The sequence below is a fragment of the Rhamphochromis sp. 'chilingali' genome (genome assembly GCF_963969265.1).
Source record: "Rhamphochromis sp. 'chilingali' genome assembly, chromosome: 2".
Taxonomy (NCBI): Eukaryota; Metazoa; Chordata; class Actinopteri; order Cichliformes; family Cichlidae; genus Rhamphochromis; species Rhamphochromis sp. 'chilingali'.
In genome coordinates, this window is record NC_137930.1 from 33,723,793 (window position 1) to 33,738,680 (window position 14,888).

The window sequence follows — 14,888 nt, forward strand, 5'->3', positions numbered from 1 at the left end:
TTCTGTAAATAGTTTCAGGAATAGCTCTCAGTGCTTCTTGGAGGACACTACAAAACTCTTTGTTGGGTGTTTCTTGCCTTTCGTTCTGTTCTGTCAAGAGGAACACAACATGCTTGAATGACCACCACTTTCTCTTTGCATCCCTTTATTAAGAATGGCTTCTTGACAGACAACCTTCTGCCATTTTTGACAAGGCTTCAGTAAATAGTAGATGGATCAACTGAAAGGGCAGATTCTTCTCTCAGGTCTTGTGTCAGGTCTTTGCTGGAATATTTCGTTATGATTTTTAAGGACTTGACTTTGTTTGCTTATATACTGGTCAGTGTTAAGTGGTGTAACAAAGAATAAAAATGTTCTTCTGAAAATTAATGACTGGAGTGAACATGAGTGAAAAAGCAGTCAAGAAACAAAAACAACAAAAAAAAGTGAAAGACCTTCAGAATTCCTGTAGAACTATTGCTCAAGACCAAAAAACAAAGGGAGAAATGTTTCCCACTATGTTGTCAAAGGAGCTTGCAAAGAAAAGCGTCTTTTCTTTGCAAGCTCCTTTGACTACAATGACCTGGATGACTGAGAACCTTCACAGACATATTCCCACTATATTGTGTCACCGTTTTGTTTGTGTGTTTGTTTGTTTGTTTTTGTTGTTGTTGTTGTTTTTACCACTATTAAGCATTTAAGAACTGAGGAGGAAAAAAAAATGGTGGTTTTGAAATAACCATATAAAACTGACAGCCTGGCTACATATCAATGCATAGTTCATTAGTGATGATATACAACTGCATAGGTGAGTAGCATGGGTAACATTGCACATTTGTGAAGTCACCATATTTTTCTACACAAAATTACATCAGTGATCTTTTATAAGTCCAGGCACTAAACTCATCTGCCTGCAGCCCAGAGCTGCCATTCACTGAATACATTTATAACATTAAGAAATAATCACTTACAACAAAAACAGGGCCTGAATAGTTGAGCAGCTGAAATTGTATAACAAGCAAGAAAACGCCATTGACCTTAACACACCAGACTGACACCACACGCTTTAATCTCATTTATTTTTTTTGGCCAACACATTTGGCCCCACTAACCTGTTTCTAATCAATTAGACTAATGGAATAATCTATTTGTCTGAAACAGTAAACATTCATTGTGTAAGCCTATTGATGGCCTGTATTTAGAGGTGAAAAGAGACCATTCACGGTGTAATCACTGTACTTCATACCTCAAGCCATGGGCTATGCATTAAAAGAAACAGAAAACATTTGGTTTTATCACATTCTCATCCCTGACTAGTGATTATGAAGTATGAGGCAACAACCAAGCTGTGCCTTTGTGCATTCCTGCAGGACATTTTGCTTGTCGTCAGTGTATGACAGCTCACACTGACACCAGTGCACTGCTATTTTTCTGTCACATTGGCATCACTTAGTTTGCATCAGGCATTCTAGTCTTTGAAGAGGTCTGTCTGTTGTGCGAAGCTGCTAGCAATCAACAGATTCCATTTCATCATACTGTATACACATCACAGGCAAAGTCAAAAAACATGTCAAGGACAATCTTTTCACTGGTGGTTCCTGTCTGCTATTTGGGACGTTTTTAGGGGATCAAGAAGACAAAACAAATCAACAGGTGCAATATGGAGATTGTGGGGACATGTGATGTGCAGCTGCTCCGATCAAAATGAACAGCTGCAGGCAGCATCCGTCTTATTTGATTGAGGGCAAACCGGCATGACAGTGACAAATCATAAAATATCACAGTAACACCTTAAACAGGAAACAGACCTGAGAATTTCTGAAAGACTGTGTTTTGCATGTTTTTTTTTCCATTGCACTTTTTTCATTCTTGACAGCCAGAATTGAGAAAGGTTAAATGTCAAAATACAATGGACAAATGTGTTATGTAGCTGCATTGCCAGAGTGCACACGACAGGAAATATATCACAATTTGCCTACGACATTTTTTTCCTAAAGTTATCTATTAGTGTGGGAATCAGTCCGCACGGGGATTCGGGAACTGTACTTTATCATATCTAGTTTAAATAATCGAGAGAGAGAGAGAAATTAATAGAGGAAATATTTTACCAATTTTCAATTCATGGAAAACCATCGTCATGAGCAAAATGATTGGGACCATGTGTAATGATCGTGTTGCCTTTGAAATGGTTGCTTTAAAAACAGGGAACACTTTGCAACAGATTACCATCTTTTATTTATTTATTTTAACCTTTACCTGAAGAAACCATAAAGCATGATAGGGTGGTCCCAGTACAGAGTCATACCAATAAATATAAATGACTGTAGATGAAAATAACAATATTTCTTAAATTGTAACTGAAACGAAGTTCAGTCGAAAGGTATCTGCAAATTTTTTATGTGCTTTATTTATAGATAGAGTAAGATATGTATAGGTATTTTGACTTTAGATCGTCTTCATTAGTGATCTATGATGATCAACTCCAGATGAGATGGAAAGAAGCAGATGAAAACATGAGTCATGTCATCTGAGGCTTACAAACCGAAAGCTCTAAACTTTAAACACTAAAATTCCAAAAGTTAAACTAAAAAGCTCAACTTTCTCAACAAGTACTTGCACTTGTTTTATAGTTTGGGAATATACTTCGGGTTTAATTTCTATGCCAGTCATAGTTCTCCCAGAAAGCCAAATTCTTCAAAAGGTTTGGATCAACAAAGTTCAATTGATTTTGAAAGCATTTATGCATACAAATCATTCAAAATGAGCAAAAGAGAATGCAAATCAGTTTAAGAATTCACTTTTACTCTCCTGCTGTGGGAGAGTCTATTCAATGTGTGTGAACACCTTTTGTCCAGTAAATGGCAAACAGTGAAATGGTTCAGGATTGTTTGTTAAAATATGACCGATGAGGCAAGGACCTCAACATAGTATTCATTTGCACACAAATGGCTATAACATTAAAAAAAAAGTGAACTAACAAAATCACAATATGATAACACATTATTATAATGAAATATTTACACAGAAATCTGAATGTCTGACATAAAATACAACTTTCAAAACTGAGCAAATAACTATAGATCATATTTTTTCATGAGAAAATAAACAAGAAATCTTCAGCTATTATTTAAACATCAAGATGAACTCTGTTAAGTAGTTACAGTCACTTTTGCAACTTTGACAACATTTTTAATAAGCTTCATGTCACATATCACAAGGTTCATATAAGTCATAATTGTTGAAATGAAAATAAATTCAACCATATAAATCCATATATTGTGCTTTTAATAATATAGATGCATATATTTTCCTCATGATAAAAAAATAAGTCTCCATTTTTCGAGTCTTAGCTTCAGAAGTCTCGCATACAGTTAATTCAGTTAATGAAAAGAAATCCATTAAATATCAGTCAAATATAACTGTCATATTTCAAAGCCCTAAAAAGTGCTATATCACATCAATAGTGGCTGTGGAAAATTAGGCTTACTTATCTTCATGGTAAATGTTTCTTCTCAAGGACACAATAAACCACCCCATATAATAAGGTCATCAATTCTGGATGAACACGCTTTGTAATCAATGAGAGAATAAGAAACACCCACTGCAAGGTTATTGCCCTTGGGATAGCAAGAACACAGATGTTTTTCAAAACCTCTGTCTCTTGGGTAAATGCCTAATTAAAGTGAAATAGGGGTTAAGAAAGATTGTGCTGTACAATAAAAGCAATACAACAGGAGAAAAGTCATTCTCTCCCCTGATGCTATTATTCCACTCTCTGCTGGGAGGCATTCAGAGAGGTAATTAACTTTGCTGACATGTTGTGAATTCTTGCCTCTTAGGCTGAATGCTGGATGTGTAGATAGACTGATTGAAAAAGTCCCATTTAGGTTTCCATCTTTAAATTATCCACGTCCAACCATATTTCCATGGTAATATTGCTGATAATCGCACTAATTTTACACTTGGCAGGAGATAATAGCCACAGCTTATCCTCAACAACAAGCATTAATTGCCATCCTCATTCTTTCTGCGATGCAAAATAAAATACCTGCTGTAGTTTGCTTAAGGATGAAAAAGCACAAAAAAATAATTACGACTGTCTGCACATCTAAAAACCTGGATGTCGTAGCATGAAAATGCTAGAACACTGAAGCTAGAAAGTATTAACCTGCATTTTACATGGGACGTTTGTTTTATTTTGTAGCTCTATAACATAATAGTAATGAAGATAACTAGATATTATCTATCAAGTGTTTTGTTTTTCCCCCAGTGTCATGTTAAATATAGAATACATACACACATGCACGAAATATATAGATATTATATATGCTTGTTTTATCCAGCTTGCTTAAGCCCAGATTTATAGCAGTGTAACACTACAAAATAAACATGTCAACACTTGAAAAGGAGAAACCAGTCATTTTTTTGGCTTTTCTGCTTGTTAAATGACTTGTTAACTGACAGGAGTTGTGATATAATGAACTTTAATCTCAGGGTGACCTGTTTGTCTATTTTAATTATATATCTAATCATAGTTGAAAACCCATGTTTCCTCTAGCGATTTAAAAAGTACACACTGCCAACTTTTAATTGAGCCTCCAGGTAAAACAACTGAAGATCACTCTTAGGCCCCTTCAGTAATTGCGCTTTGAGATGGGCATGAGTGAGCCACTTAAGATGATGGAGAAAAAAATAGATTCCACATGAAATTAGTCTTTTTGGAAAGTTGCTGCAATCAATAACTTTGCACCCACAATGAAATTATATTAAGTTAAATGACTGACACCTGTGTGGCAAAGTAAGAGAGGCTACTCATAGCTAGTTGTATTATTTGCTTCTTGCGTCCAAGTTTCCAAAAATACTGTCATAACAAGGTTAAGATGGCTACAAAATAAGACATTATTTTTCATAAGTTCATGACAGCTGCCACTACTACACAACAAAAGTATTAAACTAGTGAAACTAAATTAAGAATTACCACTATTAAAGGTAGAAATATTGTAGGGAATAACAAAACAAGAAGGCCAACTACTGCTAAAATAAATCAGAGATTTTGTTAAATCAACATGTTTTGCTACTATGATACGGCACAGTGGCTAGCCTTGGAATTGTAGTATAATACATCAAGTGCAATACAACGCTTGCTGTTATCACCTAAAATGACAGTTACTGGCAAAATTAACCAGGAAATTCTGTTTCTAATCAAGTCAGAAGTCAATTTAAGAATAGAGAACTCTGTAATGATACTATAAGGTTATTAATTAAAAGATAATTAATTAATATTATGTTAATTACAAGGATATGTAACTAATCAGCCCATCAGAGGAGGTTAATTTATACAAAGAATTTTAAGTTATAAAGCACATTTAGTATCCAATCAATAGCCCAGTCTTTACATTGTCGAACAATTCCTTTCTTACCTAAAGTCAGAGACTGTGCAAATGATTAATTCACACCACTCTGGTAAAATTATGTCAAGTTCTTGTCATTTGAATGCTACACGTGTTTTCTGTTAGAAGAAGCTGTTGAACTACCTGTGCACAGGCTGCACTTGTACACACTCATTAATGTTTTCAGTGTTTGCTCTTTGCATTGTCAAATCTTTACTCCGCAGCCAAGAAATACGTGTTTGTCCCACCCCATAATCTCTGATGTCAAAGAGATATAAAAGTCTAAATAAATGGAATTGCCGAGGATTAAAAAAGATGACTGTGACATTACCTCAGATCGTTTTCTCAGGATGGAGGTTGTCTGGTGCTGCGGTACTAATACCATTAGTATAATTGGAAGCTGGTTCATATGTAATACAAGCACTTTATCAGTCAGTGAAGTCAGTTGCCCACTCAGTGTCAAACGAGCAGAATGGAACTCAATATTTGTACGTCATCACAGATTGCTTCTACAGTTTACATTGTGCAAATGAAGTAGAGTGAGAAGAAAATTTTACTCCTTAATCTCTGTGAAAAGCAATATATATACTAAATTTTAAGGTCTATTTAGTATAGCTGATTTATGCTGTTGTTCAGTAACAAAACCTATCATCGTTTTCATAACTGATTATGCTAATGGTAAAGGTAAGATATTATGTTGTCAGCTTGCCTGGTAGTTTTTAACCAAGCTTAAGGCAGGGACCTAAGAAGGGATTAACTTTACCATGGCAAGGAAGGGCAACAGTGAACACTGCACATATACTCACAAATGTATGTAAAAAATTTAATAACAGAATTGGAATTCATTATGTTTTCTCAGGAAAATTAAAACTGCAAACTAGATCAGATATCCTTTTTCCATCTAAGGACGTAGTTCATGGATTTATGAAGAGGGGTTTGGGGGGGTTTGCCGGTGGTATGTAGTCTAGCATGGCTTTTGCTATTCAGTCTTTCTTTTTATAGAACAATATCTAGGATTTGATGCCACGTTTTCAGGGGCTTTGTAAAACCTGAAGAATTGATTAATTCAGAGTTTTTGCCAACTTTTTCTTCTTTAAGAGTTTGAGGTGTTTCTGATCATTAGAAGGACACTGGTTCATAATCAGGAGCTTATTTGCATTTTCTCTCCATTTTTATCTGGGCTTTGCATAATGTATATTTTAAGCTTTTAGTGCTGTACAAAAGACTATTTTCTATGACTTGTTACAGCAAAAAAGATGACAAATGTGTTTTGGCAAACTTGAATCTAAATGGAACTCAATTAAACATGTGAAAATGTTACGACAATAGCCCTTAAAGCCATAAATATATGTAGTGTTTCTTAGACTACAAGCCAAAATGCAAAATGGGCTGAACTTAACTTATTTTTCTCTACCCTCTTATTATTTTTTCTCTTTACCCTCTAGCAGATCATTACATGAAGGAACCTTTTAAAAAAACAAGCGCGTCCATGCTCACAGGTGTACACACGGGTGATCACACCCACAAACTACACCCTTTTTGGCTCCTACCTCAAAGCACACTGTGTTCTGTTGATCTTATGTGCTGCACAATAATGTTTAACATTTAGTATTTACTGTCATATTCTCATATATCATTGTGATGTTGTTTATTCTATTACTCTTGTTCTCTTCTGCTTGCTTTCTTTTTTCTTTCTCAGCAGGTGATCCAGGTGATTGATATATGCATTTTTTTTCTGCCCGTTCTGTTGGTTTTTGTTTTTTGCCCTTCTCCCCCGTCCCTCTTCTCAGCTGTTTCTCTTTCCCTCTTTCTTTCTCCCCTTCTTTCCCCCAGTCAAGTCTGTCCCGTATTCAGCAAGTGAAAATAAAATAAACAATAAAAGGTGAATCAAATGGACCATTACGGCAAGGCTGGGATGGTCAGTTTGGTAAAGTAAATCCGTTGGGCATCTTTCTTTGCCTTTAGACAACAATTCTGATGGCAAAAGAGCCAAACGGGACAGGCAAAAAAAAACCCCACTTATTTTTCTACAAATCTTTGCCATTTCAGTATTCATTCACTGTATAATCACACAGATTGTAAGTTTAACTTTGATATTCAATAAACATGAAGTCTCCAGTTACTTTCCAGCTATCTCAACTTTATAGAGGGGATGTAAGCACCTTTTTCTGGTCTGTGTATGACATCTCCTTTCAGTGAGACCTTCATTAGTTTCTAGCTTGGAGAGTCACTTCCTGGCATTTGCAAATAATTCAATCACTTCTTAATGGCCATAATAAACGAGAGCTCGCATTGAAGCTAATCCTCCTAAGTACACACAATAACTGAAAAAGGTAGCAGTATAACAATCAGCTTTATGAGCCTTTGCTATTATCCACAACTCTTTGTGAACAGGTTTCCTTAAAAGTGTATTATTATGCTTCATTACCACTTTTCAGTGTTGTGTTTTCCATTTTCTAATGTATATATATATGTTACATATTACCACCTATTTTGCACTAGTTATACTTGTAAAGGTAGGGCGAAAAAACCCAAACAAACAGAAAAAGCTGGTGCTGAATACAAATTGTCTGCAAAGCACTTAGGATTTTATCATTTCCCGACTTGAGGTACAATACGCACACCAGAAAATGAAAATGTTCTACAGAAGTGAAACACTGATTTGCAGTAAATGTAGCTGTTATGAGTGAATTTCAATTATAGGATGGATACCCCACAATGCTTTGGTACACTGCAGAGTTCTGAGTTAATTATTTGCTTGACTAATGTGCAGGCCTTAAGATAGAGGTTCAGCAACCAAAACCATTTTTTTCTTTTCCTTTCCTCCATTGTTCGTGAAGAAAAGAGCGTGGCGCATGGGTGCATTTCTTTTTCTCAGTAGGTTTACGGAAACAGTGAAACATTTGTGCTTGGTTTGATCCTCCAGGGGAAAAAAACAATCTGCAGTAGGAAAAGGAGGTTGGAAAAAATCAGTTTTTACAATTTGATATGGGAATTATTCCACACATTAATTAAAACTGATTTTTTATGTTATGAATTTGTTCCACTACGCGTTAAAGCAAAGCAAACTCTTTAAACTTCTTAGTACCTAATCACACCAGCACGCCGAAAGCTGGCATTGCTTCTTTTTCCACAAAATAGTGTGCCATTGAAAGGCATATTAAAAGATAAAAGCAAACCTTAACCTTGCATTGCTCACAACCACTGGCTTTAATAACATTTTGTTCTTTTTGTTAATCAAAATAATATCTGATACTCATGTTACTGAAGCCTGGTACACGTGTGTCATTCTTCCTGGGCTAAACAAATGACCAACATAGAAGTCATCGATATAAAAGTGCACATCAGTCCCTAGATGAGTGTCCTTGTACACATTCAGCCTGCAAATTTCTTTCAGTATCTGGATTTCAGTGTTGTTCTTCTTCTCTATGCTCTGCAGCATCCTTTAGCTTACCCACCACACGGCTAAAAATGTCTCTGGGCATAATGGTCACCAGCGGTGCAAATGTGTGAGTCAGTGTAGAAGAGAGTCTAAACTTAAACAAAAAGCAACATGCAGTGGGAACGGGGGAAAAAGACCTTCATACAACAGAATTTGCAGTCCTACAGCTCAGAAGTATGACTAGTATCCACTGATAAAAGCACAATATCCAAAAAGAGTTTGGCTTAAATAATAAAACTTTGGCTTGAATAAAACTTCATGTGTTTTAGTGCTTTTCAGACTTACATTACACCAGTCTGATCTCTTGCAACTTTTAAGAAAAATACAACTTTCTCACGACTTCATACTCTTAATTAAACCTTCTTTTCTTACTTATTAAAAACTACAATCACCGTGTAATAAGAACCGCATAAAGCACTGCACAATTTTAGTTTCCTTCTATAAAGGTAAATTATAATGATCTCTGAGTTTTTGTTTTGGATTTTGGTTTTTCGACATTGAAAACATAGAAGTGCGTTTTGCACCATGGTATTAATATACTATTTGACTGGATGTGTGAAAATACACTCTGACAAGCAAAGCATTTAACTGGGGCCACTTTTCAGCAGCACTCTTATCTCCCAAGTGTTTTTTACGCACGTGTTGCTAGGAGGAAAAAAAGCATTGATTAGTCAGAGCTGACCCTTGCCAAATTAGGCAACACAATTTAATAAGGCTAATTTCCCTTTATGACCATAAAAAAATAAACAAGAAGAAATATGATCTTAGCTAACATGACCCTCTTCAATTGCTGAACATAATTAATGGTCTTGCTGCACTGAACAAGGAGACAGCATGGTGAGGAAGCCTTTCATTACACTGAGTAGATGTTGGGATTCTAAAAAAAAAAAAAAGTTCAATCTCTGCTGGGAAATTATACTTCTAGAAAGATGGTTACACAAATTGTGCAACAGTGCAGCTGAATGACCTTCTGTATTTTAGTCATCTTCATTATTGGATGACATTTCATTAACATATCTGCTGTTAAACTCAAAGATGATAGATAATATTGAAAGCTCTATCCCAGCATAGACCAGTAACTTGATAATGACTGTGATCGTTTTGTCTTTTGTTTGGTTACTGAGTCATCCCTGGATGATGAATGCATATCAAAGTGCACAAGAAAACACGGTGACCAGATTTGATATTCGCAGATTGGCAGACAGTCTCAAAAGAAAATGTCGAAAGCATGATAGTTATGGGTCACAAAGGGAAACAAAGTTTAAAAGCATTGCATAAAGACAGAGATGGTTTTATGCCTCTACTACTTTTACTGGGACCTACATGTGTTGAAAATTATTCTTTTCAGTTGAGCTTAGCAAAGAGAATAGTCTAGTAAAAAGGGCAGTTCTGTACTGGCCTCGCTCTGTTTTTTCCCTTTTTTTTTTTGATTGAAAGGGGAACTAAAATTGATCACACAAAGGCTCATATTCTGCCGCATGCACTTTTTTGTCGACATTGATGCGAGTCAGTAAGTGAAAGGACACACCAGGTGAGACGAGCCAAAGGCTGGCAGTGTCAGAACAGCACAGTGTCTGGTTCTAGCTCAGCAGAGCAGCTGCTTTGATGCTCTGGGAGCCGAGAAATCTGACTGCAATTTTTCAGTGCCTTAGTGGAGCGCTGCATGCTGGGTAGGCTGCGGCACGGATCAGGCTTCAGCAGATTCAACGAAGGAAACAGGCCTGTAGGTAAAAAGAAACTTGTGAAATTGTGGTATCTGTGAGTTTCCTGATATTTTACAGCAGATTTCACTTCATTAAAATTGTGCACCCTGTAGGCTTTTGTCCCTTATATCTTAAACACCCAAAGATGTGAAACCCTCATAGGCTACAGGTTGGAAATTAAATATTGGCTTCTGACAGCAGGTTAACTTTCAAGTCAATTCACTGGAGCTAAATAGTAAAAACATCTGAAGTTTCTCTTAATTTGTGCTTGCAATATGTAGTCACAAACATCCCCAGATCAAATACGAGTTTGCTAAGTATTCCATATAAAGAATAATTAATGTAATATAATAATTAATTCAAGCTAAAATACATGCATCTTGTTAGCATCTTGCACCTGTGTGTGCTGGATCCGAGATATATGCACATTCAAGAGGAAGATGCACATTAAAGAGTCATTAGAACAAGTGATTGTCATTTGTATTTTTAGTTCAGTTATACAGCTCACAGTCTGAAATGCTGGAGAGCTAATGTTCCATTGTCGTTACACATTTAAACAGAAACAATTTGCATAATGTCTCTGCCCTTATTCAGTGTCCCCATCCATGAGGAGTATTACATTCCCACAGGTTAAATGGTGTGGATTTTTCTATTGATTTGAGGATCATAAACCACACAACAATCACATAAATTGCTCAGTGAGTTTCAGCAGATTTATACAGCTTTCCACCTTGTCTGTACCCAAGCATAAGCCATATAAGAATATAACAAGAATATAAAAATGCTTACTGTGAACGTCAGCAGGTTGTGAGCAGAAATCAGTAGCATCCCACTCGTAGTTCTCATCGACAGAGACCTTTCTCCTAGAGAGGACATAAAACAAGGCATGTTTAATGCACGCTCACACACACTCATGACTGTCTACAAATGGAAAAGTACTATGAGCCACACTTTGAGTTCTCCCAGCAAAGAATAAACTATTTCATGTTTTTTGCTTCATAGTTTGTCAGACGGAGCAGAATGCTGAAGGTGTGCTTGCAAATATTCAGAAATCTTTAATATTATCATCATTTTTTTAAACAGTTATTAAATGCTTTCCTGTAGAACAAAGAAACTCTATAATCTCCATCTCATTCTCAGTTATGAAATATATTTTGCTTTATGCAATATATCAGTGTTTGATGTTGATTTTGATTCAAATGGATTAAATTATTTTGATGTTGTTCACACTGTATTCCAAAAAATAACAACACACAAACATCATCAGATGCTCTTCTATCTTGATAGAGTTTATACAAAAATGCAGGATTAAATTCCTTTTTTTAAAAACTTCTTTTTAACTTTTTGATATGTTTTAAAGAATAACCTTGCTCTAAAGTTTGGTTTTCTAAAATTGGGTATACAGCATATTACTGTAATCTGAAAACACAATGTGCAATGTCTTTCTATAATTACATTAAATTGTATATTAGGCTAACCTTGAAAGCCTTGTATTTACCATACAGGGTTTATTCAAGTTGCAAATGTAATCCCACACATTTTGTTCTATACAACATAATTTCCGTTATTCATTATGGCTTAATACCTTTGGCTGGATTCCATTTTGTTATTTTGTATGTCCTGGGTGTTCCCCTGGGTGTCCTCTATAGTCTCAGGTGAGCTTATGAGTGTTGGAGAAAGGTTACACATGGAAAGGCGCCCATTACTGGGCTCCATGCTTCCTAGGCCACTGCTGGCATAACTGCTGTAGCTGCTGCCAGACTCTGGCACTCCATCGTAGCCTCCTGCCTCCAATTCCAGTACCTCATGAGCATCGGTGTTGGGCAGTAAGCATATAGCGGCTCCTTTCACGGCCTCCAAATAACCTCCCTCCTGTTCCATGTCCTCCTGGTATTCCCCTGGCATTGTGGCAGCACTGGGTACAAGAGAGGTCTCTCTTCTTGGTTCGTAATGACAAGGCACATTAGGATTTATTGTGGGCCTTTCTGGATGGTTCATTGAAAATAGAGGGTCAGCAGCAGCAGGAGTTAAATAGGTGGCATATTTGGTATCTGCATGATCATTTGGAGGAGAGCTGGAAATCTTCCTAGGAGGAGCACTTTGAGGTTTCCAGAACAGCGAGTCTGGAGGACAAGATGATGGAGCAGAGCAGTTTTCTTGGCTAAGAGAGTCTATCCATGCATCAGGAGTCAGGAAATTGCTTTCCTTCCGTCTTCTCAAGTCTAGACTCTGACTTCGCTGCTTAGAGAGTGATATTTTAGAGCCTTGGCTCGCAGCTTTCCACATGTGTGGTTCTAAAGGTTGCGAAGAATCTGGGACCCTGAATATATCATCCACAGAAACAGGGCCACGGCAGTTCAAGCTTGTGCTCCTCCTCATATCATGATGCCGACCTCTGCGGGTCAGTGTGTGCCCTTGTACATGAGATGCAATTCGTTGGTGCAACATTGGCTTTGCAGGCCGCACATGACACATCTCAAAGTGTGGCTCATCTACACTCATCTCAACACACAAATCTTCACCAGTGGGTTTGGGGAGCACTACCTCCACATTTGAAGAGCCTGGCAACGCATCAAGAGCTGAATTAGATCTTTCAGTGTATTTATTGCTGTAGAAAGACAATGTTGAAAGGCTGCCATGACTAAGATTGTTCTGTCTCTGTGCCTCAGAACATGAATCATTTGTTTGCATATCTAGGCCTGTGGATTGTGGTGAATCATTATAGCTTTCTGGTGCTGCCCCTGCTCTTTCATGTCTCTGGTGCTCTAGGGAAAGATGTGGGAGAGTTAATCTGGCTTTCGAAAAACTGCCTGCCTCCGCAGATTGAAAGGAAGTCTGTTTGGGCAAAAACGGAGAAGAATGACGATTGCTGGACTTTAAATATGAGGGAGCTGCAGCTGATGATGCGTTGAGATGGGTCCTGGATTGAATCAAAGTGGGTGGAGAAACAAGAGGATGCGTTTCCCAGTAGGAAGAAGATGATGATAAAAAGCTTGGTGAGAAACAACGGTTCTCCTTGCTGGCTAGGGAGTATCTGTGTGGCAAGGTGCTGCTCTTGTATTCCCATAAAAGCTCATTGCCACCATCCTCCCTCCTCTTTAAGTCTGACTGCTCGTGCTTTGTGGAGTTTCTTTCTAACGTGTACCACTGTAGCTCCCTCTCTAGTTCCTCCCTCTCCTGAGCCAGCTTCAGGCAGCGGTGCAGGTTCCCCCTTTCCCTCTCATGTTCCATTTGGAGCACCAGAGCGCTTGCAGTTGTAGATGGCTGACCAAGGCCAGCTCGGATATGTGGAAGCACTGGAAATACGGGAGTCATTTCTCTGTCGTGATGATGAATAGTGGCCAAACTACTGTCAGAGCACAAGCTGCTGAGTTCAGGAAAGCCATCATAACTTGACTTCTTGCAAGGCGGGAGATCAACAGAAAGCACAAATGGACGCTCTTTCCTGTCTTCCTTCTCCGAGTGCAGTGACACAGACCTTCGAACTTTAGAGTGTTGGTCATACCTTACACTTTTCTTGCTGTGAACACTCAGAGTCTCAGTGTCATACGGTGGGAGTGTGAATCGCCCATCTGGACCTCTAGAGATCATCTCAATTGAAGGAGAAATTAGAGATGTTGTTTTAGTGAGGCTGTCTCTGCTGTACTTGGACATAAGATGCTTCCTCCGATTATTATTCTCAGTGCTAAATGAAGAACAGTCTGTCTGCAAAGAAGAGGAGGTGGTGGTAGAGGAAGATGTGGGATAGTGGGAGCTGGCTGGAAGCAGGCTTTTCTTCAGCACACTGTCTGGAGTGCTGGTGCCTGAAGTCTTTCTGTGAGGGAGAGAGAGAAAAAGAGGGAAAGGGAGGGGTGACAGAAGAAAATTGTAAGAAAAACTGGAGGTGTGAGGGGAAGAGAAATAGAGGCAGAGAAAATAAGACTGAGCAAAAGTGAAAGAGGGGGCGGGAGAAATATATAGAGAGAGACCAAAACAGCAGCAGCAGCAGCAGCAGAGGATGAGGAAGGAAACAAAGATATGCAATAGAAAATAACTGAAGTGCTGGCATTTTCAGCACACTTAAAGGAAGGCAGAGGGAAAGGTGAATGGAAGGTATTATAATGAAATGATAAAGGGGTACTTACATTGATGGGGAGCATTTATAGATGGCAGTTGGGGGCTCTGAAAGGAAGGGAGAGGGGCAAGATGGTATCTGACTCAGTAGGATACAACCACACTGACCAAGACGTAAAAACATAATCAACCGTAATAAGAGCCCATTATAGGTCCCGAGGCACCCAGGCTTGTCCAAAAAGTTAATTACACTTACATTTATCAGCCACTAATGAGAAATTACCCTAATTAGCAAGTAATGTAAATGACATCAATAACTTT

The 14,888-nt window shown here is 37.7% G+C and overlaps 1 protein-coding gene across 1 annotated transcript in view; it reads right to left on the reverse strand.

Annotated features, from left to right (window-relative positions):
- Positions 1-2,203: 2,203 nt before the first annotated feature.
- Positions 2,204-14,888, reverse strand: part of igsf9a (immunoglobulin superfamily, member 9a) — a 68,628-nt gene continuing 55,943 nt past the window's right edge. The window contains exons 18-21 of the mRNA XM_080871299.1: positions 14,639-14,675; positions 12,100-14,328; positions 11,304-11,377; positions 2,204-10,532 (exon numbers count right to left, since the gene is read on the reverse strand). Coding sequence (XP_080727425.1) covers positions 10,369-10,532; positions 11,304-11,377; positions 12,100-14,328; positions 14,639-14,675 — 2,504 coding nt within the window. The 3' untranslated portion in view covers positions 2,204-10,368. The remainder of the gene's footprint in view (positions 10,533-11,303; positions 11,378-12,099; positions 14,329-14,638; positions 14,676-14,888) is intronic.